This window comes from Taeniopygia guttata, chromosome 4, assembly GCF_048771995.1.
Source record: "Taeniopygia guttata chromosome 4, bTaeGut7.mat, whole genome shotgun sequence".
NCBI lineage: Eukaryota > Metazoa > Chordata > Aves > Passeriformes > Estrildidae > Taeniopygia > Taeniopygia guttata.
Window position 1 is genome coordinate 59953047 of NC_133028.1, and position 25568 is coordinate 59978614.

Genomic DNA, 25568 nt, shown 5'->3' on the forward strand with positions numbered 1-25568 from the left:
ACTCCTGGGGCAATTCCTGTAGTTGCTGCTGTTTGAGTCCTGCTTCAAGCCCAGCCCTCTCATACCACTGAAGTGAGGCACAGGCCACGCCCCAGTATGGGGCAAAAGCTGCTGGTTTTCACTGGGGTGGGCAAGGCACCCCTCCATCAGTGACACACTGGTTTGCCAGGGCTGTTGCCCATTCAGGTGTAAAGTCCCAGGCTCTGGGTGGTGATACCTGTGCTAGGAACCTGCCCAAATCCTTCCACACACCCTGCCAGCCAGGGAACAGCTGCCTCAGAGCACATTTCAATATTGCCTCACCCAGAAATCTTCTTTTATACCACGATGACACCAGATTCTGCCAACCCCATTATGTGCCAACAGTGTTAGTTAGTAGCATTAGCAGCTCATGTAAACATGAACAAGGACCTCTGGAACCTGCACAATCATCCACACCAATCCAGAGCAGGGAGGGGGAGATGTATTCCCTCATCCTCTTGTGGAGACAAGACAGCTCCCGCAGCTCAGCAAGGCCATCCAAGCCAGGACACAGCCCAGAGCCATTGTTTGTACTAGCACATTCCCAGCTTCAGCCTTATAAAGGATAAGCAGTGCAGCCAGCAAACTCCCTGACTCCCACAGGAGTAATAACACACTGGACACAAAGCTGCCATTGTCTGTGTCCCATGTTGGGTGCCTAAAAGGACCATGGAAAATGAACCTTGGCTGGACCACCATCAGCTGCCCACCAAGCTGCTCTTATCAATGCCCTCCACAGCAGAGTGGGGGCTGGGTGGAGAAAATAAAATGAACAAAACCCCCAAAGCTGGTCAAGATAAAGATAATTAATAAAGAGTGTTACCAGCCCCTTTTTGGGTGCCAGTACACAGCCCAGCACTGTGAGGATGCTGTGGGGAGATGAGCTCCATCCCAGCCAGCCCCAATAAACACTTTAGGTTTTCTGTCTGGTCACTAGGCCTCCTGCAGCTCATGGCAGCTCTGCAAGCAACCAGCTCCACTGTACCCCTCCAGGGACTGGCAAGATCCTCCTGCACAGCAGAGCTCCTTCAGCTTGAGGACAAAGAGCAAATTGTCCTAAAACAACAGCTGCCTGCCAGAGAGGTTTGTTATTCCAGGACAGTGAAAGATCTCACACTTTGAATGAAACAAAATAGAATATTTGCTCTCTAGCTCACTGTCTTTCCCGAGCATCTGAGGTTACAACAAAAAGAGTATTTTTTGTTTATGACAGACTGAACCAAACATAACGGGTGACCTGCTGAGCAAACTGTAAAAAGTGTTTGCTTTTTTCTACCGTTTAGGGGATGGATTCTGAAATCCATTGGATTTGGTAAGAATATTTTCCTGCCTGAACATACCCCCTGGAGCAGTGGAATCTCTGTACAGGCACTGCAGGAGGGTGGGCTGTGGGTGCAGAAAGGCAAAAATGCTGTCCAGCTAAGTATTCACTTTTACTGTGAGGATGTGGAAGGCATGGGGCTGGTCTCATGTTGCTGGAGGATTTACTAGGAGAGGTGTTGAGACTGTAGATGGATTTCCAGCTTAAGTCTCTCTGCCACTTGCAAAGATGGGGGTTTCATGCTTCATAGAGGGAACTCCCAAAAAAGTCATTGGCAGCCTGGATTTAGGAGAGCTGGTCTCTCTGAATGATGAACATAGCAAAAGATACTTAAATGGGGCAGAGATCCAGTAATTAATTTAATATAGGCCTTCATTACAGTCAGTCCCTTTGGGCTGAAATGCTCAGGGCTGGAGAATAATCCTGGAGCAGCTGAAAATGGGGGTGTGAAGAGAAATCAGCAATATCACTGCTTTTTACATATTTGGAAATTGAGAGGAGCTTAGACTCACCACAGGATTTCTGCTGAGTTCCCTGAGATCAGGGTTCCATGAACCACATTTTCTGTCTCAGCTGGTGGATGTGCTGTGGTCAAAAACATTGTGATTTTTAGTTAAAAGAGAAGCAGAAAACAACAGCTACCACTGAAACTGGTTTAATAATAATTTCTCTTAAAAACCTTCAGTTGGGCACTTCCAGGTCATTGCTCACTCACCCAAGAAGCCAAATGTACACTACAACACTCTGGGTATTCCTTGGTTCCAAACTGCTGTTCTGAATGCAGACATACCCATCAGGTACCCTCTTGACCCGGGATATGGAGTGCGTGGGCAGTGGTGCCTGTCATAAATTTCTTACAGACTTAAGTGCAATTGTGTACATTTACTACATGCTCTGCCTTGGGGCTGTATGTAATTTCTGTGGTTTGATGTTTATCTTTGGTGTAATCAGTGTTCGAATTTCATCTACTATGAAATTTTATAGAGGAGCCCATCTTGCTTTTTTTTTTTTTTTTCTTTAAATGTTTTTTCATCTTCATCAGCTCAAAGCTACAGTAGAGCAGCTAAGTCTGTACTGGAATGCTTACAAGATCTTTCAATAAAGAATTGGCTTCTAGGAGCTGTGTCACTACAAATGGATTTTTCTTCTTCCACCCCATTGCCAACTATCAGAACAGACGCAGCTTCTCAAACTGTCCCAGCTGTCCTGTTAGTCCCGGGCCTCAGTCCTTGCCATAAAAAGCTTCTGATAACCAAGGCTTTGGCTACAAAGATGTTCTCCCAGAGATAACCAGTGCAAAGTACCTCCTGTCTCTGGGCTGTGCTGCACCAGCCAGACATCACATTCTAACATGCTATTTCTGTCCACCTGGATGGCTGTCATGATGAGCAAGGCCAGCCTGTGGCATAGGGCAAAGAAGCAAATTGAGCCTCTGCAGGAAAATACAGTTTTGCTGCTGCATGAATTCAAAGCTGCTGTCTTGCAGTTGAAGAAACTATAAGGAAAAAGTAAGAGCCGAGGATTTTTAACTCAGCTGCAAAAGTAACCCTGAGATCACTGGTATTTTTAGTTAATACAAGTTTTCACAGCTGGACTCAAACCTATTTTTCTCTCTCTTGAAGGCAGCAGCCTTGATTTCAACGAGGTCTTAGTTTCCTACAGCTGAGCTCCACCATTTCTTTTTAGGAATAGAGTCCTTTTTTGCTCTCCTTTGTTGCCAGTCCACATCTCAGTTCAGTTTAGAGCTGATCAGCTCTTGGATATATGGACATATCCCATGGTGGTCCTGTAATCACTGCTCACAGGGGTAAATTTGGAGAGCTTGGATGGTGTGTTGAAAAACCTGCTGGCGAGCTCTGCCCTTTCACAGGACTTGGGAAATGGCTCCCAGGTTTCTCTGCAGTTGGAGCATTTATCCTGTAATGAGCACCCCTGTGAGCTGCTGCTTTTATGAAAAGAGGGCAGCCAAGCACCAGCAGCACCAGGGTGGTTCCCTCCCCAGCTTCAAGGTAGTCTGGGCAGAGCAGCCAAAATTAAGGAGAGCTTAAAGCTCTCAGAAGCTGTCCCTGGGAAGGGCTGGAAACTCTTCCCAGAGCTCATGTGAGCACCCCCTGCTCCTCACCCACACAGGATTTTCATCACTGCTGCTGGGCAGAGCCTTGCTACACCTCCCCCCCACCTCAGTGTTGGCAGTGGAAACACTTCCACCCAGATTGTCTCTGCTCCTGTCCAGCTCCTGCACCAGGGGCTCTGGTGCCTCTGGTGCAGGCAGGATTGCATTTAGGTTTATCTGTGACCAAGTTTTGGTGCCGTTCTTTACAAATTGCCCTTTTTTGAGGGGGCAGGCCTCACAAAGTGCCACACAACTCTTCTCCAGGAAGACAGGGCAGGATTTGGCTCCCAGCACATCAGCTCTGCTCCTGGGCTTGCTTACCCCACCCTCCTCCCTACACCGTGTGGCACAGTAACCTCACTAGCGAATCAAATCTGTATCCTGACATGGAGAGAGATGTGTCCCGCTGCCAGGAATTCCTTAATTTATACAGAACACCAAGCCTGGAAAACACCTCAGCCTTGCCTTTCTGAACTGAGTTACTGCACCTGTCAAGAAAGACAATTCGGTCACAGCAAATTGGGCACAAATTTGGTTTTACCTGGTAAATGGAATGCCTGGTCCCGGGCAGTGCTTCCACCTGGCAGGGACTGTGGTGCAGCCAGAGCTAAAGGCTGGGGCACTTGAAAGGAGCTGCCCTGTCACTCAACAAATTTCACTCCAAAACTGCCCAGCTGATGCCTGTTGGGATTTTACAGGGCTGGGACTGCACTTTCCCAGTCAAAAGGTCCATCAGGATTGTGGGCTCCACCACTTCCTAGTGCTTGTTCCTGGCACCTCCACTCTCCAGCATGCCTGGAAAATGAGCTTGAAATACTGCATATAGTAATTGACCCAGCTGCACAGAGCACCCTGGAGCTGCTGTTAGTAGGAAATCTCTCCCCAAAAAGAGTGGGAGGCAATGCCAGACCCACAGCTCAGAGTTGGCATGGTTACCTGGCGCAGAGTGCTTTGGTGACACTCATCCATGACCTGCTCCCTGGCAGCAGCAGAACACTCAGGCTGCAACTGTCAAGTGTCTGCAGCCGCTGACAACAGTTAACTCCCTCAACACTGCTGAAGAGACAGCATCTTTTTTTTTCAGTGTGTGGAAAGATTTAAAATGCAAAATGGCTGAATCTGAAATACTTGAACCTTGTCTTAGAGGAGTGACTGCCAGGGAGGCCTTGCAGGGCCTCTGGCTGCTACATTCCAGCAAGGGGTTTATTGCACCCACCACCAAAGGGACCAGAGACAAAATACAGGACCATGTGAGCTGCACCTTAAGTGTGGGGTGGGCAAAGGGCAGCAACCTGTAGGGGGGATGAGGGATGAATAATTGGGGTGGGCAGTGTCAACTGGCCAGTGGGGGAGGCAATCTGATGTAGATTGGCAGGAGTACTGCAGAGCATCATGGGTTAAGTTTCCTCTATCAGCCTAGGTGGGGAAAACTCTTATGGTATCAGGATTCCACATTCTGCTGATTTCACAGTCTACAATTTAAAGCAAAAAAAGAAAAAACTAAGGCACATGATTTCATGCTGCACCATCATGGATGGGCATACTCGCATTCAGAAAGCAAAACTGTGACAAGTAATAGAAACTTACTCCTCACGATGACACAGGAAATGTTACTCATTAGTTACCATTCCCGAGTTAAAAACGTTTATTCAACTGCAAATGATGTGTCTTTCCAACAAATGCAAAACAGCTTTTTGGTCGTAAATAGCAGGTATTTATTTGAAATGGAAAAAAAATACTTCAGTACCTGAACTATTGCATTTAATCATGTATTGTTGTAATTGTGTTACTCTACCTTTTTGCATTGGAGACAAATATACAATGAACATTCAGATATCACAGATTGCACACTAGATAGTAAATCGTCAGGCCTTTTAACGTAACCACCAAAAAACAGATACTGGATTCTGCAGTATAGTACAAAATTCCACACTCCAGTCTTAGCCAGTTATCTTCAATTTACTCCTGATGCTGTACAAATAAATGGCCATTTAACTAGGGCTTACAAGTTAATAACAGGACAAAAAAAATATACATTGCACTGACACAAAAAGTCAGCTGTGTTAATAGTCATGCAACAAGTAACCAAACTTGCTGAAATTAAAAATACTTTCTAAAAACAGTTTTAACTGCATAAGTATTTTATACACAGTTCATTTACTGAAACAAAAGGAGTCTTTAAATGATATAACGCAAATATGAGTTTCTACCAATTTTATACATAAGAAAGTGCAAAATAACTTATCTAAAGTGTTTTGCTATTGAACTGATGAATGTTGGCTGGAGGCAGCCAACCCCTCTCAAAAGCATGACATTACAGTTGCACACTACATACGAATGTCAGGAGTACATGGATAAGTTTACTACAAAGAACAAGGCAGGAGAAGACATGTGAGGTACTTGCAGAGAATACAGTCTACTAATGTTAGTGTACATGAGTATATTTTTGCTCAACAGATTTTTACATGGCAAACAAAGCAAGTATTTGCATTAGAAGCTTGAATGAAATGGAAAAAAACCCCATTCCCACAGGAACACCACGGTTGCCCACAGCACCAGCCACCAGAGGGAATATGAGCAGGTGTGTTTGTCCCCCTCCACCTCCAACAAACAAAAATGTGTTTTTTTGGGAACAGAATTAAGTCAGAGGGCTGTGGTGGTTTGATTGCAAAATGTAAACTGTGCCTAGCCTGCCCACTGCAGAATTTGTAAGGAATAAGGATTTCTTTAGTGCGCTGCCAACACTTCAGGTGCAGAACAACACCCGTACACCATGTCTGTAGCTGACAGCCCCGTCCTCAGGAGCCCACAGCAGGACTCTGTCCTGGCTTCAGTGCTGGACCACATCAGTGTTGTTGTCATAGCCTTCCTTTACTAGGGTTTAACCATGTGGCTGTACAAGCTGCAGTCCACAGGAAAGAAGGCTTCCTTCAATTTGGGGATGATTTGTAAATCTGGAGGCAAGGGGAGAAAAACTGTGGACCCCAAGGCATTTAAGAGTTGTTAAAACAGCCTTTTCTTCAAACAGAAAACATTAAGGCCACTAGCCTGTCTTCTGAACTATGCTGGTTTTGCATCATTTTGGGAAGGGTGAAGGCAACGTTAGAGAGAACAGCTGAACACAGAAATTCCAGTGCTCTGCACATACTTACTGAGGACCTCTTCCTGTTTTTAGGGTCAAATCTGCCAAGTAGCCAGTAGTCAGTGTGGCTAGTTGACCATCACTCTTTGGATCCAAAATTTGGGTCAGCTAAGCTCAACAAACCTGCATTTACTTAACAGTGTGCAAGGGCTCTAGAGAAGCCTTTCTGTTCATTTGGGGACCTAGTATACATACCAAAACAGGAATATCTCATTTTATAGACCAGCACATACATAATAAACAAACAAGTATCAAAATACATATTTAACCTTCAGTGCATAAACATGTGATACCAGGGTAAATAGTAAGTGGTCAGAATTAACAAATTATTTGCTGCTAAAAGCTCAAATCAAGAGAAGACAGGGGTGCTCCAACAGTGCCAGGGACCCTCTGGAAGGAGCTCACCCCAACAGAGAGGGCCTGGAATTTTTGATGGTGCAATTCCAACAACAATGCTGGTTTTAAGGATTTGCTGTCCCAGGGCCAGAGCCTGCCCAAGTCATTCCAAGTGAAGGATAATCCCATCCCTTTGAGTGACAACATTCACTCAAGTACTGCCAGAGTCACCTGTCTTCTGTTGGTCTGGGTCATATCCTTACCTCTATTTAAAAGAATCCATTGTGAATATACCTAGCTGTAGATCAGTTTGTCACTCATTTACAAAATATATATACATATGTTAAAAAACAAAACCGAACTAACCACCAGCCTGCCTGCTGTCCCTCCCTCTACCCCCTCGCCCAAACAAAAACCCACTGGGGCAAGACCTCATGCAGAAATTAAGTCCAATGTACATGCTCCAATCCCAGTGGACATCAGTGTCTCTACTTCATCCCACATGTAGTGCAAAATAAATGACAGAGTAGTAAAAAAACACTGCAATTAAATTCATATTGAAACTTAAAAACCTTAATGGAAAGCTACTGCTGTCCTCAAGCCGATGGTGTGTGCTGAAAGACAAAGAGAGCTCCGAGGAGCATTTCTGACATGACCAAGATCACCCCGCTTCAGAGCAATGCCTGTTGTTACAAAAAGGTTTTTTGCAGAGAAGCTATGGGACACTACAGCAGTTCAGTTTTATGCACAAGGAATTAATTCTGTACCTATATGCAAAAGCCAATTGCTATTGACTAAAGAAGGTAAAAGCTGGTTCTTGCACTGCATGAATCAGCTGCTAATGAACAGTAAGTAATTAACAAAACTGCAGCTCTGACATATGTATAAAAGAGGCCTTATTAAATATGAACAACACTGAGGTGGTAAGTAGTTTGGTATAAAATGCAACACAAGTGTACAATTTAGTTTCTGGTTATCTTACAGCTAGAATAAAATACTCCAAGTCCTATTCTCAAAAATGTTTTCTTCTGAAAAAATCAGTGTAATTCTATTAATAGCCTCACTTAAATTAAGATACTGTGGGGAACTGAAAGAACAAACATGCACAGACTGGATTCTTAACAGAAATACACATAATGCCTTTGAGTTTTCAGTTTTTGTGGTTTGTTTTTTTTTTTTTTTTAACATTCATATTTAAATTGATAAATGAGATAAAGATGCCAGACAAAGTACAGTGGTTAATCTAAAGTCCCATGTAACAGGCAGTTAAGTTCATATTTAGATAAAAAGGCCATTATACCTATTTACAATATACACATTTGCTTGCAAAGAAGGCAGATTTACAACTATCTTCTAAAAAGCCTTGCCCTCCCTCCCCCCAGTTAAGATGACTAACTACAAAAACAAGACAAGAAGGGGTGTTTAGGATAAGTAAGGATTTTTGTGACAGCTACCCCAGCATGGGTTCATGGGCTGCCAGTTCTGTTGGATTTCTGGTTATTAACCGTGTCTTTCTGGGCCTTGCTCTTCCCCTCCTTATGCTGTTCGCCTCGTCTGCCTTCTGTCAACACAAACCAATGCAATGATCCCTTTTTACTCTTAGTGCTTAGAATGAAGTATAAACGTAAGTGTAAACAGACAATATTCCGATTCTTTCCAATGCTCTCACTGGTTCCTGGAGTGACAGTGGGGCTGGATGAGGTTTGCCAGGCCCCCATCAATTTCTGGGCCCCTCCTCTGAGCCTCGCTCGTGCTGCAGGTTGTAGAAGCAGTTCTGGCACACCCTGACCGGTGAGGAAATCTTCAGTCGTTTGATTTCTGACTGAAACCGGCTGCACCTGTGGAGAATAAACAACCATCACTGAACACAGGTCCTCTCCGTTTCTACCCATTTTCTATTGAGCTGTGGAAATTATCACCATGACTGCAATCACCAGAAAACTGTCCTAACTCACCTTGACATGGAGATGCAATGCAGTGTGGCAGAAGCAGAATTTAACTCAAATGATCACCACAGAGTCAATGCAATGAGACTGTGTGACAGATAGCTAAATAACAGCTGTTGTCATCAGTTTAGACTCAGATAAAACTAGAAATATCATCTCTGACCCAGTGGATCAGAGACGAGACTTGCACTTCGGTTTGCGGATAAGGAGAGCTCGCACACATCCTCTACGTGATACATTTTGTCTGAGCCTACGTGCTAGTTGCCCCTAAGTCAGCATCCTCACAGTCCTGCACACAGTTTAGGCAGCCTCAGTGTTCTGTGGTATTTCAGAGCTTTGCCCCATCTAAAATCGTGTATGGAAAAGAGCCCAAAGGAAGCTGTTGGCTGCTTACTTCTGGCAGAATAGCTGTCCACAGTTCCTGCAGTGGTGCCGCCTCTCGGTGAGTGAGAAGCGCACGGTGCAGCCTGAGCAGCTGTCTCCGCCCTCGTCTTTCACCCAGTGGTCGGCTGCAGAGCGGCCCGGCTGATCGCTCACTGACCAGCTGAACACCCTGCCCCGGCCGTCTCCGATCAGGATCCTGCTGTGATCCCTGCAACGAAAAGCAAAAGTATTTTTGCAACAACTCTGGCACAGTAATGCACAAGCAGCAATGCCCAATTTCAAACATCAGAGGATGTAAAATGGAAAAGCGCTGGTGTGGTGACTAATGCCCCAGTTGCCCTGCTCTAAATGGAGCTGCAACACTCTGTGTAACACAGTGCAGCTGAACAGGTCTCCCTCTCTTTAGTGTTTTTCTCTCAGTCCTTGAAGAAGGCTACACCAAACAGAAGCACCACAGAAGAGTTATGAACAATGGCACCTCTTCCTGCTGACAACAGCCTAAAATGTTTGAAGTCTTCATGTGCGAGCTACTCACTTGGAGATGCCAAGCGCAGTGATTTCTGCTGGGTGTGCATTGTCTTTGCGATCAAATGCCGTGTGCATAGTTAGTTTGCTTCTGAACACCAGCTGACGCTCCCATCTGTGTCCTACAAAGGAGTGGGAAGAGGGAGGGGATAAACCAAATTTGCTTTTTCTCATTTTTGTTCCCTCCTCCCCCCAACATACTTGTAACTGCAACTTTGTAGTAAGAACAAAATCTCCCTCAGAGATTCAAATTTTTATCTTTTTCTATAACATTTCACTTAGGAATAAAACTGAGGGCTGTGCATGGTTTCTTTTACCTGGTTTGAGCTTGCTGTAGTGCCGTGCTTCACCATAGCTGGGGTGGGGGTGGTTAACCTGAGCATGGGGATGCATTTTGGCTTGTCCCTCCGAATAATTGACAAAGATAAATCCATCTTTCTCATCCAAGCTGAGCTGGTCTGACCAACGCCTGGAGTCATCAGAGCCGCTGTCTGCTGACCATGCTGCTACTGCTCTGGCTGATGCTGACCGAGGCCTGTGGCTGGTGCTGCTTGGTTGGCTCTGGCTCTCCTGCACTTTTGCGTCCTGGCCTATGCATGCATCATCTGCCTCGGAGTCACTGCTGTCCTCTTCGTGGGCTTCCTGCCCTGGATTGGCACAACAGGGGACAAGGCACTTTTATTAGTGAGCCTGGTATGGCCTGAGCTTTTTCCTTATTCTGGTGCTGCACTGCCTGCACCCCAATGGGCATCAATTGCTGAGAGAGGAACACTGTATGCAGGCTTTCAGAGACTTTTCAGAGATTTAGCTCCTGCCAGGAATCACACCATTCATATTTTTTTACACTTTTCTTGCACTTTTTTCTGTTTTGCCAGAGAACGACATGCCTTAGCTGAAGCTATTTCCTACAACAGTCCCTCTGAGGAAGGCTATCATAGACAAAAGGAGCAAAAACTTCAGAAACACTCAGGTTGGCAAAACTTATACAAGTAAGAACAGTCAGCTATGCTGAAACTCGGACTGAAAAATATGATGCAGACTTGCACTTGTTAACACAAAAGAGCAATTAACTAAGACATTTATATTACAAGTGATACTGAAAATAAGCAAAATCTATATTTATATAATAATTACTAATGAATATCATAAGATTCAGATCCAAATCCAGATCATATCTTCTACATGAAGAGTGCAGGAGGAAGACCAGATGGCTAAAAGAAACAGTCATAAGGCACAGATCGAAATCTTCCAAGAGCGAAAAAAGGTATCATTGCTTGTCTTGTTTAAGCTGTTCCATCAGTAGATTCAACTTGGCTGTTATGCTATAATTCTATTTCATACTAAAAAATATCTAGCTTTTGGACAACCCATTGAGCAGACCAACAGCCAAAACAAACTCAGAGAAAAGTTCCACCTTCACAGAACAAAAAGCTATGATGGGCAACATTTTTCTTACTTGTAGCAATATGAAACTACCTTAAGCAAAGTGCTGAATACAGAATGCAGACACTCTGTTCATTGTGCCTACTGGATGTCTACTGCCTTTTGATGCAGATAAAATCTGCATCATTCCATTCTGCACTGTATAACCACAGGACTTGACCTACTTATAGCAAAGATCAGATACAACAGGGAAATACCAAACACTTGTAAGGAGACATACCTATCTGAGCATCCTGACAGTCCTCTTGCATTTCCAGCACCTCCACAGGCTCTGGAGCTGGTGTTTCTGGCACTTGCAAAAACTCCATTCGCCAGAACTGGAGGGACAGGGGATAAGCAGAGTGGCACTTACTGAACTCTTGGCGTTTTCCTAAGCTACTTAAAGAGTTAAAATGGCTAAGTAGAACTGTGTATTTGCACTGGTAACATGCAAGAGAGGTCCCATCTCCATACTAAAGTCTGTTTTTGAGGGCTAGAAACTATAAGGGGACATCTGTGTTCATGCCTGAATCCACTCCACACAGCTATCTGACCAGCAGATTCTGGTTAAGGCTGCACCCAAAAGTACTGAAAACTGGGTTAGACTTGTAGTCATTAGAGTTGACATTAAGTTTCTGTTTTCTTTCTAGCCAAGCAAAATGAATTGTCTCAAGGTGTATGAAACTAAAATGGTGAACCAAAACAATAGCCTCCAGGTATGAAAGCTGGTGACCAAAACAGAGCAGGAAGGAAATGTATTCTCTGCTGACTATTGCTGGTTACCACATCCCAATGGGGGCATCAATAAAGGAGAAAGAACTGTTCAAGTGAAATTCTCAAGTAAAGCAGAACTGCTTTGGTCCTGGATAGGAATGACTTCTCTAAATACTACCACCACCAAGGCATAAGCTTTATTTTCCAGGCAGTGATTGCTGGTACTTACCCGGACAACTCCGTCCGAATGCCCTGTTATGATGACATTCTGGGTGTCCCACTCATTCATCTCTGACACAAAACAACACATAATTTGCTGGCTTCGGCCAGTGAAGGTGTTTACACTTGCAGTAGGGCTGCCATTAATGCTCCACACATGGATATAAGTGCCAGCACATGATACAATGTCTCCCTGCAAAGACAAATAACACCTCCAGATTTCAGTACAAAGTTGTAGGTATCCTTCAGCAAAAATATAAGTCAAGTTCATTTATAAGCCAAGTTGCAAGGCTGGAACTTTTCAGGAAGTTCTATTCAAGAGGAGTCTGTCCAGATGAAGAAACCTTTAGGATTATATGCTTTTTTTTTTTTAACTCTACCTAGAAAACCACAGTTAGTAGCAACATATTTGTTCTATTTACAGCACAGAATGAGTTGACCAGTTCCTCCACTTTTCGTATCATAACAATGTAACAACCTATTTTTAGTACTTTCAGTTTCCAAAGACTGCTCATGTTGACACCGTTCTTTTTCACAAATATGAACCACCTTAAATTTCATTTGCTTCCTTACTGGGAACAGTCCAAACTAGTGCAGAGGGAAACAGGAGCTGCAGTCTAAAGCACTGGCAGCACTACAGCCAGACCACCAACATCTAATAAACTGTACTTGCTACCCTCTGCTTGCATTACAGTTCCCTCTTGTCTTGATTTCAACCACTGCATCTGCTCTGGCTGCAACAGGGTCCATCCAGCCTTGATGGCCATGCATGGGAGCTGGATAAATGGTGACTTGTAACTCACAGGACCACCAAGGACAGAAGCTTTTAGGATAGGACTCTTTCCACTACAACTGGCACTGCATTGTCACCCAAGGTATCCCATTTCCTTTAAATTCAGCTTAAGACAAGAGAAGCCAACCAAGGTCATGTATCAAAAGCTCTTCTTAGCTTGTGCAGTAGATCTGGCAGCTCACTTGGAATGTCACACTAACTACACTGCCTCTTCTGAGCTCAAGCCACTCTGCATGGAATGCAACCACCCATTTGCTCTAGACAAATGACACAAATTATTCCTAAACCAGCTGCTAATCAGTTTTCAGACGAGTTATACAAGTTCTGCCAAATTAACAGGAGAGCCTTGTGGGTTTTTTTCCTTTGGTTTAATGATTTCAAACTCTTGCTACTGTTCCCACTGCAGCCTGATGGACAGAGTTGGGCTCTCACCGTTAATTCATTTATACAGAGTGCTGAAATTGGAGCCCTGTGCCCTCGGAGCTGTGTCAGGAAGGAGAGCTTGTTCAGATCCCAGATGATGCAGGTGCGATCCCGGGATCCACTCACAATTATGTGATATGCCAGCGATGCCGTTAAGCATGTGACAGTGTCAGTGTGACCCAGCAGTGCCTGCAAAACACAAGGCAGGAGCAAAAGTGAAAATCAGGAGAGAGCACAAAAATTCCACATCAAAGCCTCTTACCTGAAAGATTCAGATCATGTAACCAGAATATCCCATCAGAAGATGAACCTATCTTATAAGTCTTCAATTGATAACTATTTCCATAACTGAAAATGGCAAAAGTAATATTTTTTCCCATTTAAAAAGAGCTCTGACAAAACAAAATTTCAAGGGTCTAATGTTACAGATCCTTCCACTGAAGAAAACTCTATACTGCATCAGTAGCCTTTAGGCCGGCAAGTGTTCCAGGCTGCACTTGAAATTACATTCTGACTCCTACAGTAACTGCTGATGACTAAGAGAAGACAAAAGAGATGAGAAAGGGTTACAGCCAAAAAAGCAAAGTCAATAGGAAGAAGGAGAAAAGTATGAGTATCTACTCATATTAGGCCCTACTTTTACTTTTAGGCTTAAACTAACTATTGGAATAAGAGTCTGAAATACAGTCAGATTACTGCACCTTACTCAGTTAAAATAAAACTTGCTCAATAGAGTAAATATATTCAAATATGCTGCCCCAAAATTTAAGATACAGTGTTTTATCGTGTACAGTTTTAAAGTAAAACATTTCAGAAAAGCAGCTTTGGACAGTTGATTACCGCACAAGAGTAAATAATTCTCTAAATTTCTTTTAATAAATTTGAGGGAAAGACTTCCTTTAAAAAACAGTTGAGATGCTAATGGAACAGTAACAACCTTTAACAATGATACACTGCCAGAATATCTAGACTTACTTGTGGTTGGGTTTTTTTGGCTACATTTCTTGGGTTTGTTTTTTCTTTAGTAAACACACAAAACTTAAACACCCATTACACAATTACTTTGATCTTATAACATTACTTTACAGCTTTACTGTATTTTACCTGTTTCAGTGTGAGAGCTTTAGCTTTTTCTTTAGAGACACCCATTTCCCATACACACACTGCTGTGCTTGTTCCTCCAGTGATAACTAGTTTGGGGTTGGGGCAAATGGCACACAGGATCTGACCCCATTCTGATAAGCATTCATAAACAATCACGGCCTAAAAATACAGAAAACAAATAATTACTTGCAGAACTAGTACTTTGCAGGATAAAAAAATAAAAACCTGGCTGCCGCCTTGCACTCATTAGGTCACTAAGACCTGATAAAAGACTATTATGAGTTAATTGTATTCTGCCAGCGTCCTGGTGAAGGCCCTCAAGAGGGAGCAAAAAAACCTGATGCAGTAGAAGATTATTTCATTCACATGTGAAATAAATGTCCATTGTTATGTTTTTTTCACTATTGAGTACTGATTACTAGAACAAATTTCAGATTACAAACCTTGTCTGACTCATAGGTACCCAGCCTGCAGCTGAGGTCTGCATAGCCCCAGGCAAATGTTTTATTCCACGTGGGTGGGATGAGAACCTTGTTCTGTTCTACTGCCAGAATGCCTTTATCAGTACACACGATCTGCCCCACAGGCTCCTTGAGCTCTGAAAGAGAAGATGAGGTTATGTTTTATTGCTGGGAGAGACAAATACTATCTGATCCCTTTGAGTACCTGCTGCTCTTCCAAAGCTATGTCTCCATAGTGGCTATTTATACATTCTTTGCATCAGCTACAGTGATGGCAACTTTTGCTCCATTCCTAACAAATGCAGAGCCAAATATAGATTAGTGCTTTCTAATTTCCTGACTTAGAGTCTTCTCTCTAAGCCCTGCTATGCCTCATTTAATAGAATGCCCTTCTCTCCTTACAGCAGGGAGCCACAGATTATGCTTTACTCAGCTAGGAAAGAAATCCCTGTATAACATTTACCTGCCTTGCAGACAATTAACTTTTGTTCAGTCCAATGTCAGATTTGAAAGTCAAAAACCACTTTGTCTCAGTGCAGCTACCAACACCATACTTTCCTGCCAACATTCCTTAGTATTTCTTGACACTGATAAATAATCCTTTTGCTGTGAAAATCACAAAAATAAAGGCTACCACAGGCCCAGAAAAAACATACTCCAAATGCTGTTTGTTAAATTCAAACTTATAAAGAGGTGCTTGGGCTCCATTTTATCCCTCTATTTAAAAAATGTCATATTAAACTGGTGCAGCTATGGCGTTTCCCAAATTCCTTTAAAGTAGCTAAGAACATAACAGTACAGCATTAGGATATTTTGAATTTGTCTCTCTCACAAAACTATGGGCAGTAAGAATATTAGAAGTAAGGAAAAAAAATCTTGCTGAAACGCCGAATGCTTGGGCAAAGAAACAGCAAAAACAACTGTGAGTTTAAAGTTTACCTTTCACTGGGGCAAGAGACGGCCGCAGGTTGTCCAAATGATGGAAAAAGATCTTGTCACCTGTGGAACCAGGGGGCACAGAGGTTCCCACAGCCTCTCCATTCAGACGGCTTCTAACACGCTTTGGTGGGTGAGGTTTTTTGAAGAGCTGAAATTCATCAAGAAACTAATTATCATCAAAAATTACAGGTTTACAAGGGCACTGACCTAAAAAGATCATAAATACATCCAATATATCTTCTAAAAATTCTGCAGGTAAGCAAATGCTTCACTGCTCTCAGTATTCACTAATAACTAACTCATGGTGAACATTTCAAAAACCTTCAACAAACAATACAAAAACCAACAAGGAGCAAAGTTGCTCTGCCCCCTAAGGCTGTGGCAGTTTGGCACCCTCATGGAGTTGAGACCCCCCTTCCAAACACACCACCAGCTCTACAGTGTTTTACATCATAACTTTTTAAAATATAAACCCAAACTGCCAGGCACATTACTAGTGGGAGAGATGGGACAAAGAAGATGCATGTAACATCCTGCTACATGCAGGAAAGGAGTGCAAAAATGCAGAGCAGCTGTGTCACAGAGAGCCTGCCCTGGATCCCCTTTGGAAAATAACAGAAGGAAACAGCAAAACTCTACAGTTACATAAAAATGTGCTCCAAAAGCACTCACCATCAACGAAGCCTTAAGGAAGTTTTGAGTTTCCCAAGTTTACTGCAGTCTATTTCCTCTAGCAAAGCATCATGCACTTCCTGGTAGATTTTACCACAATACCTAACAGGCATCTGAGGATGCAGGCAGAGCTTGGGACTCAGCTGCATTGCTCTTCTATGGCCCTGCCCTCTGCCCCAGTCCCTGTCTGTCCATCTGGCTTTAGCTGGGCCACATCTGATTATCATCACAACAGAGGGATTGGTTATTACGTAGGAGGGGAAAACCCTTCAGACACTACAGAATTAGATTATTGAGAGCAAGGAAGGGAAAAGAGAAAATCCAGAGAATACAGATGAGCAGTTCTTATCCTTCTTTCCAAGCAATGAGAGACAGATAGCTCTAAGTGGGTTGCCACAGGAAATATCTTGTGGCTGTCCTGAAACATTATGTGCTGAGAGTTGAGTTTAGAGTTTCCAACACATGGCTTGAATTCCCAGCCAATGCTGAAGATATCTGTGGCTTCCACCAGATCTAGGATTGGAAATATTTACCAGACATTTAAGATTTTCACTGGATAGCAAAAAGACTCCAAAGAAATGCCCAATAAAAACCCAAATCGAAACAACCAACACTGAGACACCCCCAAACCCGAACCCCAAGATTTAATATTACATTGAATTATTTAATATAGTCTGTTGAAGAGAAAACAAACTTTAAAGATGCACCAAAAACTGGTCTTTACAGTTCCTGAACTACGGCTGTCCTTCAAGAGTGAACCACCCATGAGACTAGGATTAAAAAAAAGAAGCAGAAATTATTACAGAAATTGTTTTATTACAGGGTAACTTCCAATACCTTAGCACTAGGCATTACTTTGAAGTTGCACTTTCATTCCTCTCCTACGATTTTGCAGCAGGAACATATTTCTCTTTTGAACTATAATTCATTATGCCTTTATTTTAAGGATGTAAAGGGGAAAAAAAGACATTTCTAATTTCACAAGTAAAGCCCAAAGTCAATCTTTGTGTAATTTATAATTTCGTATCACTGGAAGAATATTTATGAATAAACACTGCCAAGAAGTTTCATTCCTAAAATACCTTCCTGTTTTATATTAACACATTTCAATTTGAGTGTTAACTGGAAAGTAAGAATTCTACGAAGGGTATACCTGCTTTGGTATTTGTCCAAAGTTATTAATGAATCCTATGGTAGCTGTCTCTTTTAAAGGATCATTGATGTTATATATGTCCACTTGTCCCTCATAGAAGAGATGGTGAAAGACATTTACAGCTTCTACTGCAGCAGGACCTTGCTGTTTATAGCCAAAGATCAAGTCAATCCACTCATGCAGGCGAGCACTCACAAAGTCACATTCCAGAGCCTGAAATTCAGAAGGCATGCATTAAAATGAGACAAATTGCTCATTGGTTGAGTTTACTACATTTGCCACATGGAGAAACGCAGAACATGATTAGATATATTTTTGTTACGTTTTGACAAAGCTTTTCATTAAGCAAGTCTTGCCTCAGAGTACTCTGCAGCCGAAAAGGAGGGAGAGGAAATGCTGGTTCTACAGACCTTGGCAATAATCAGACACCAACCCTGAACTCACAGACTGGCCTGTGACTGCACAAATTGAGCTTAGATTAATGTGCAGTGGAAAGTCCCAACAGACATTCTACTGTCACCATTAAAATTCAAATTACCTCCCGATGGACTCTGATAAATTCACGAGGATCTCCTTTTGCCCATGGTGGGAGTATTACATCACCAAGTTTAGTGCCATTTTGTTTACAACCTAATAAAAAGAGAAAGAAGGTAAAAATTTGGACAGGAGCACTGAAACTGAACTGTAAAGGTGAGAAAAAAGAAAAAAAAAGACAAATAATCAAATTCTAATATGTAAGTATAAAGGAAGCCATTTCAGTCTTTTCTTTAAAATACTATCTTAGTTTTAAATGTCAGGCAATAAAACATGAAAAATTCTGCCTCAGTTATTCATTTAAGATTACTTTCAAGAGAAAGAATCCAAATACTCCTCACTAAGGCTTCTGAAGAGGAAAACAGTATTTTATCATACAATGAAATTGTCATTTTACTTCTGAGAATTGCCTGTACTCCTGTCATATGTTTCCAAATATTCATTTCCTAACAGTGCAGAGCTAACTGGTATCCCCCACAAGCTCCATGCCCAAGGATACTGGCAATTCCCCTGATATGCCCATGACCTGGGCACAATACATTCACCCTGTCCTGGACAGCCTCATTCCCACTGTGGACATCAAATAGTGGCATGTTGTGATCAACAAAAACGTGTTTGATAAAACTCCTCAGTTATATTCTTGTTCTGTCACTTGCTGTCAAGAGACAACGCCACACTTCATATTAACTCAGAGGAACACCTACAAATTTCCTACTTTACAGGGTCACACAAAAAATAAGTACAATGCTCCAACAGAAACATTACTTGCATCACCAAACTTCAAATCTTCCTTTCTTTTCACCTGGGAGGAAGGGAAGAAGGACTGCTACAAATTAACACAACCAGAAGTATCTCAGAGTTTGACAATTGTTCCTAAAAGAGCCTTTTCTACTGTTGGTCCAAATGCTCAATGAAGAATTTCCAATGGTTACAGTTCAAAATTGTCAGATACAAAGATAAGTGGACAAGAGCTCAACATTTTTTCAGTAATACCCATAATTCTTTAGTGTAAAATATAGATGGAAGAGGTTTTGCAGAGTGTTCTTTGGGTTTTGCTTTTCTTTTTTTGCAAGGTTGTACTTCCAATCTGTTCCAATAAATTTTGAATAAAGGCTTGCAAGCTATTAAAACCTATGATTTGATTAATCTTTATTACTGGTAATAGATTCACAGCACAGAGCTCAGAATATAAGAACTTAATGCCAGTGTTAAGAGTGATAGAATAAGTAACATGCATCTCAAACAAACAGGTCTCCTACACAACTCCTGATGAATAATCACTGTCACAACAGCTGTGACAATTCAAAAAACCATTAGGAATATTTTCAAATTAAGTTCTAAAAGTGAAGATTTGTCAAACAGATTTTGAGAAGTTTAAAAAAATAAATAACGAAGAAGGTGAACACCATCATGGAATAGGTTACATGGAGAAAAATGCAAGCAGAGAAACTCTAAGTAGAACATGATTATCTGTGCATTTTGAACTGGTAAAAAAACCAAATTGACAAAAATACACCGCTCCAAACAAAAGTCTTTTCAGGGACTAGTTCTGCAGTTCTCAGAAGACACTTTGTTTTAAATTGCTTACAATGAACACTCACGGCTTGAGAAAATACCTGAAGTCTGCCTGGCTCTCTTCTCCCACCCACAGCACGGCTATCAAGCTCTTTTTGCCTACCTAGGTCAAAATTGTTGGAATTGAGCAGGAACTCGGGGAGGTAGAAGAACTCTGGGATGAGCTCCTTCACATCTGCCATGTTGTGCTTGGAGGCGGAGTACCAGGCCTCGCGCACGCTGTGGAACATGCGGTCAGCCAGGTCAAAGTGACCACCCTGCCAGCAGAGAGAGGAGCATGTCAGTGGCACAGCATCCCCCAGCATGGCAGCCTTTACCAGGAAGGCAAATCAGAACAGCCTCTGCCAAATGAAGATGCTAGAACTAGCATATTTCTTTCTTTAATGCAACTGATCTCATCAGCTGCATTACTTTCAGGTACATGAGAACAGAAAATATGGATACAGATATACAGAACTTTAAGAAAAGAGTTATCTGTCTGATTTCAAGTCTAGTCTCTTTCAGAGAAACAGCAAAATAGTTTTCACAATAAAACTAGTTTTGGTTTTTGTCTGCTGCTACTTTGTTTTGTGCACATTTAGAAAAATGTTCAAACTACAAGGGGTGAATTCCATCACATTTTAAAAAAAGACATATCAAAAACCTGCGAGGCAATAAGAATTCTGCTAAAAGGTGTTTCTTCTATGATATTTAATGAAAACAAAGCTGACTGATCTTATTTCCCAGTGATATCCGAAATACACAGCAGGCAAGAAACATGAAGTGAGGTGATGTAATTTTTACCTGTAACCGTAAGAAAATCTGAGTAAAAGGCTCCATCCGGACAAGATAGGAAGCCACGATCATGGCTGAGGAATAGTGAGTCCCATAGTGATAAGCTGGGGTTTCCCCTGCAGATTAAAAATCATAAACATAGGAGAAATAAGGTAATTAGGTGACAGAGTCAGTACTAACGGGAAAAAATATTAACACTGCATTTTAATTACTCTGTGGACTTGGGCACATTCAGAACTGGAATTTGTAATTTTCATTCTCAGGTATCTGAAAGCTTTATGTTTTCTCACTTGAGTTTGGGCTGCAGTGCAGCAGCCCTAATTCAAAAGGGGTCTGCAAAGCAGTACTGAATGGTTACTCATTTTTTATTTTAACTAATTGAAATGCTGCAATGCGACTACGGTGATTTCTGCTGAAGAAACATTTTAAAGATACCTTTTTTAATTTTTGGTTTTACTTTTTACTATGGATTTAAAATCTCGGGCAGAAACACGCATCGAAACTGTTGCCTAAATTTTGTAAATCTTTTACTTTCTTAATTTCCTGGCAAAATGTCTACACAAGCACACTCAGAAAATACTGATTTGTTTCTAAAACTGAATATCTTTGCCATCTACTGCTGTCTGACATAGAATAGCACTGCAGTAGTTAAACAGGCCTCTATCTTCAATGAAAGCACACAAGAAAACTTGTCTTGCCAAACACAGAAGTTTTACTTTCAATATATAAGGAAGCTCTAAAATCATGACTAGGTAACTTAATTGCATCTCATTCTGAAGTTTTTTTTTCTCCTTAGCCAAAAAAACCACACTTTAAGATTAGAAAGTAGAAAGCTAGAATACTGCTAATGCAGAAGCATTTACATTTTTTGTACAAATGATTTTCAAGCAGCAGCAACCAAACTGTATTAGCAGACACAGCTGGTTGTGTGCTTCACGTGCCTGCCCATTCCATTCTTTATATAATATTAAACTCATCTAAAAGTGCAACTGTTCTTTGTTTTTACATATAAACAAAGGTGTAATTTAGATTTAAAACAAACAACACAGAAAGAAAGCCAATGTCCATTTGTTCTAATTTAGACTTTGTTGGACAGTTACAAAAAAAACCATGGTAGAGTTCTGCACATCATATCCAGATCTCTTTACCTACATTATAAAAAAATCTGTGAGTCCCTCCTATGACGACAGGCGCATATTCCTTTTTGCTCTTTCTGCAGGGTGGATTATTACTTACCATTGGGATCTTCCCAATCCTTGTATCGCTTCTTGTACTGGGCTAACCTGTCCTCTGTTTGAGCTCCCATGGGCTTGGCCAGGTTTCTAAATGTTTTGGGATTTGTAAGATCCAGTTCCTTTAAAAATACATCAGACAACAATTTTATAAAACCAAACCACATCATTTGAAAACTGCTGATTACCACAGTTAACACCACCTACCTCTTAAGGCTGTTCTCCCTACTTTCTACACACACAGCAAGTGCAATGTTGGATATTTTTAAAACAGTCCTTCAGTATGATCCAAGACAGCTATCACGTTTTATCTGAAATCACACCTGGGCCCTGCACAACTTTTGCCCTGCTCCTCTTATCCCTAGTTCCCCCTAATTTTTCCACAAATACTCAATAAGTCCCCTAACAATATTTTATTTAATGGTCTGGTTTGTGGCAATGACTGTCCACAAAAGCATTAATAGGATGTTTCATCTTTTTCGAAAGCCGTGGGGCCAGATTCCATAGTAGCCCCTACCACAGTCTTCTGGACAAGGATGCTTTCTCTGTGGGCTTAGCATACTTCAGAATACAGAGTTGAAACTAATCCAGCCATTTACACGAACTGCTGAAAGGTAGAGGGGCAAATGTCTCCCTCTGGATCTCAGCCCTCACCTGTGCATGGACCAACAACATCTGTAAAATCAGCCCAGCCAAGATTCTCTAATACCCTCCCTGTTGGGAAGTGGGAGAAACAAAATAGAAACCTTCAACTTTTATATAAGATTACTAACGAGATTGACAAGATGTTTTATTTACCTCTGAGTCATAGTCTGCAAGGATCCAGGGGAAGACAGGGTACTGCATAAGGTCATTATAGGATCTGCCGGCCAGAGTGTTCAAGTGCATCAGGTACTGGAAGTTACTGATTTCTCCTCTCTTAAGGAAGACAGATAAAGTTTTCACTTTGCAACTTTGCACAGTAAAGTTTTCACTTTGCAACTATCAAATGTCAACCTGCCAGACTGTCAATGTGCAGCCCACCCCAAACATAAAAACTTACTTCAATATTGCAATGCTCACTCTACTTTTACTACAGCTCTCCCCCTGCAATTCAACAGTAGAATAATTTCCTATTTGATGATGATATCATGAAATATTAAAAATTAAACACTGAGATACACTTTCTACAACAGTATGTTCCACCTGTTAGAGTAAGAAGATGCAACTTATGTGTACTGATTATTTATGTATCACTACAAAATGTGGAATTCAATACAAAACTACCCCAGCATTCTCATACTTACTTCCCATCTCTGAGTAACAGATTTTTCTCCGACTAAAGTGCTAAGCAAGCCAGACCTAGTGGGAAGAAGAAATTAATTTCTTGACTTTGCAGTAAGAACTGGGTTACATCTTCACAAGACAACCCAAAATTTCAAGATTAAAAGTTATAAATTTCAACCATTGTAAGAACATGTATCTTTTCCTTTTTGCTTTTGCAGTATCTTTTTTTAGAATTCTAAAAACACACTGTAAAAATTATGCATGTTAATTATGCAATTCAGTGCAAGTGGTGGCTGATGAGTAATATATTTTTAACAACTTGGATAAATCTGATGGCTTCAGCACTCCAATTCCTTTCAGAATGTTTCAGTATACTGATAACATTAATTCTGATACTCTCCAGATAATCCTGATATCAATGCAAACATCATTTATTGGAAACTGATGAACTACAGAAGTTGTGAGGAACAGAACCACCTACCCTTGCTCTACGCTGGTGTTTGGTCTCTGCCCAGATACTGACTCCGAGCTGTCGGTCAGAGATGGCACCACAGCCAAAAACCTGCAGCAGCAGTTAAAAGATTATGAGATTATGATTAGTGTTTCTACCCTCAGGATGTCATCTTCTGAAAAGCAGTATGCATTTAGTACAGTTACAGACTTCCTTCTGAGCAGCTCCATGGCATCTCCAACCAAACCACAGGAGCCTCTTCTCACTGAAGGCATGTAGTGCCCTCTAGTGGCTCTTTCCTGCAGCAGTAAGGTGCTAGCAGGCACCAAAAAAAGCCTCCACATGGGTATTTGCAAACATTCACGTTAAATACTCTAATTTGTTTTACCCTACCTTTGATAAACTTTGTTTCTAACCCCTTTCTGGAAAGCTAGAAGATAGTTCCGTCCATCTCCTGAGAAAACTTCAATTGCAATTGGCTGAAAACAAAGAGGACAAACTCATGTCAACAATAACTTATTTTCTTGTCACCTCTGAAGGTCAGGCACAGACCATGCTACATGCGGCACTAAATTATGGTGAAGCAGACTTTGCTTAGTGCAACCAAATGTTTTATTTTTGGACCACTGACACTGACTAACACACCCAATAAACTGGGTAAGTTCCAACAAGGATATCCAACCTAAAGGCTTCAATAGCAACACAGTCAACAGCTTCACTTTCCAAATACTCTTCAGTTATGTACTGATTTTCATTTCTAAAAATTATATCGTCAAAACACTGCAAATATGCCTCCCCCTATCCAAATATGGTGTCCAAGTTACCTGCAAAAGGTATCTCCTTTTATGCACCTCCTTGATATCTTCATATGCGAAAATGCTGCAAGTTCTTTTGAGTTGACTTGGACCTTGCCTTGCTCCCCTAGGTATGATTGGCTCATGCATCCTGTAAAGGAATATGAACAGGCACGAGAGAAGTGATTAAAAAGAAGAGAAATTTTCTTATTGGAAAAGAATTATCCAATTAATTCATATGAGAGTCCAGTTACAGAAACAGCTGGTAACACATTTTCACAATATACCATACTACAAATTGCTCAGTACCTTAGGTCTTCCTGCATCTTGGAGTTGACTCCTCAAAAACCTCATTGAATACTTATTGTTCAGCTTCCAAGAGTCAAGGAAACTGTCTATGATCATAATGTACTCACTTTGGAGGCAGTGTCTCGATGTCCCGTATCTCCCTGGTGGCTGTCATGGTAAACCCATCAATGACATAAAAGTGCTCTTTCCCAAAAAGAAGCAGCCCTTCACTGGTGTCAAGGCCCTGAACCCGAGCACAGCGGTACATGTGCTGGATCTATGAGGAAAAGCAGATGCTTAGGGAAAGCAGGTTAAGGAGCACAGGCTCAGACCACTGCTCTGTTAGAACAAGTCGCAGACACTGCTGTATCACTTGCACATATAGCAAAATTCCTGCCAGTCTCCCCTTTAATCAGACCTAATACCAGTGTCTAGTAACTGAGGAGGAGGTTGTATAAAGCCTCATTGGTATGATACAAATGTATCTATTTACCAGTTTATCCACTTGCACTATGCTGCCTGAACATATTTTAGAACCCGCAGCCTACTCAACCATGATCACAATGCTATTTAATGGTATACTTCAGATGGACAAAGCCTAAAATAACAAATACACAGCGTGGTAAATCAACACTGATCTTGGTGATAAAATACTACTTATCAAGGTTTCCCATTCTAATGAAGGGAACAATTAATTAGGAACAGTGTGCCAAATACAGCATTTATATTTTCAATGTTTATTTTCTATCTTGATCATTAAGTTGACAGGATAACAAACCAAGTATGGGATAGTTCATAGCCTTCATTTCAGAATAGGTGAATTTTTCCCTTGCAGGCAGAAGGTAAAGAAAAAAGACAATGTTTCCAGTACAGCATTTTTAGGGTCAGGCACACAAAGTACACATTTTAAGGAAGAAGCTGATGAAATATACAGATCAAGGAAGATATATATGACATTTATTCATG

The 25568-nt window shown here is 41.6% G+C and overlaps 1 protein-coding gene across 11 annotated transcripts in view; it reads right to left on the reverse strand.

Moving 5' to 3' along the window:
* Positions 1-5146: 5146 nt before the first annotated feature.
* Positions 5147-25568, reverse strand: part of WDFY3 (WD repeat and FYVE domain containing 3) — a 156537-nt gene continuing 136115 nt past the window's right edge. For all 11 annotated transcript variants that reach the window (XM_030270343.4, XM_041715972.2, XM_041715971.2 and 8 more), the window contains 21 exons: positions 24731-24879; positions 24345-24465; positions 23914-23999; positions 23551-23631; positions 23090-23144; positions 22602-22721; positions 21808-21925; positions 20581-20687; positions 19901-20054; positions 18227-18318; positions 17689-17901; positions 15864-16011; positions 14907-15061; positions 14464-14622; positions 13369-13548; positions 12154-12336; positions 11452-11548; positions 10106-10435; positions 9799-9910; positions 9274-9471; positions 5147-8771 (listed from right to left, as the gene is read on the reverse strand). In XM_030270343.4, coding sequence (XP_030126203.4) covers positions 8651-8771; positions 9274-9471; positions 9799-9910; positions 10106-10435; positions 11452-11548; positions 12154-12336; positions 13369-13548; positions 14464-14622; positions 14907-15061; positions 15864-16011; positions 17689-17901; positions 18227-18318; positions 19901-20054; positions 20581-20687; positions 21808-21925; positions 22602-22721; positions 23090-23144; positions 23551-23631; positions 23914-23999; positions 24345-24465; positions 24731-24879 — 2979 coding nt within the window. In that variant the 3' untranslated portion in view covers positions 5147-8650. The remainder of the gene's footprint in view (positions 8772-9273; positions 9472-9798; positions 9911-10105; positions 10436-11451; positions 11549-12153; positions 12337-13368; positions 13549-14463; positions 14623-14906; positions 15062-15863; positions 16012-17688; positions 17902-18226; positions 18319-19900; positions 20055-20580; positions 20688-21807; positions 21926-22601; positions 22722-23089; positions 23145-23550; positions 23632-23913; positions 24000-24344; positions 24466-24730; positions 24880-25568) is intronic.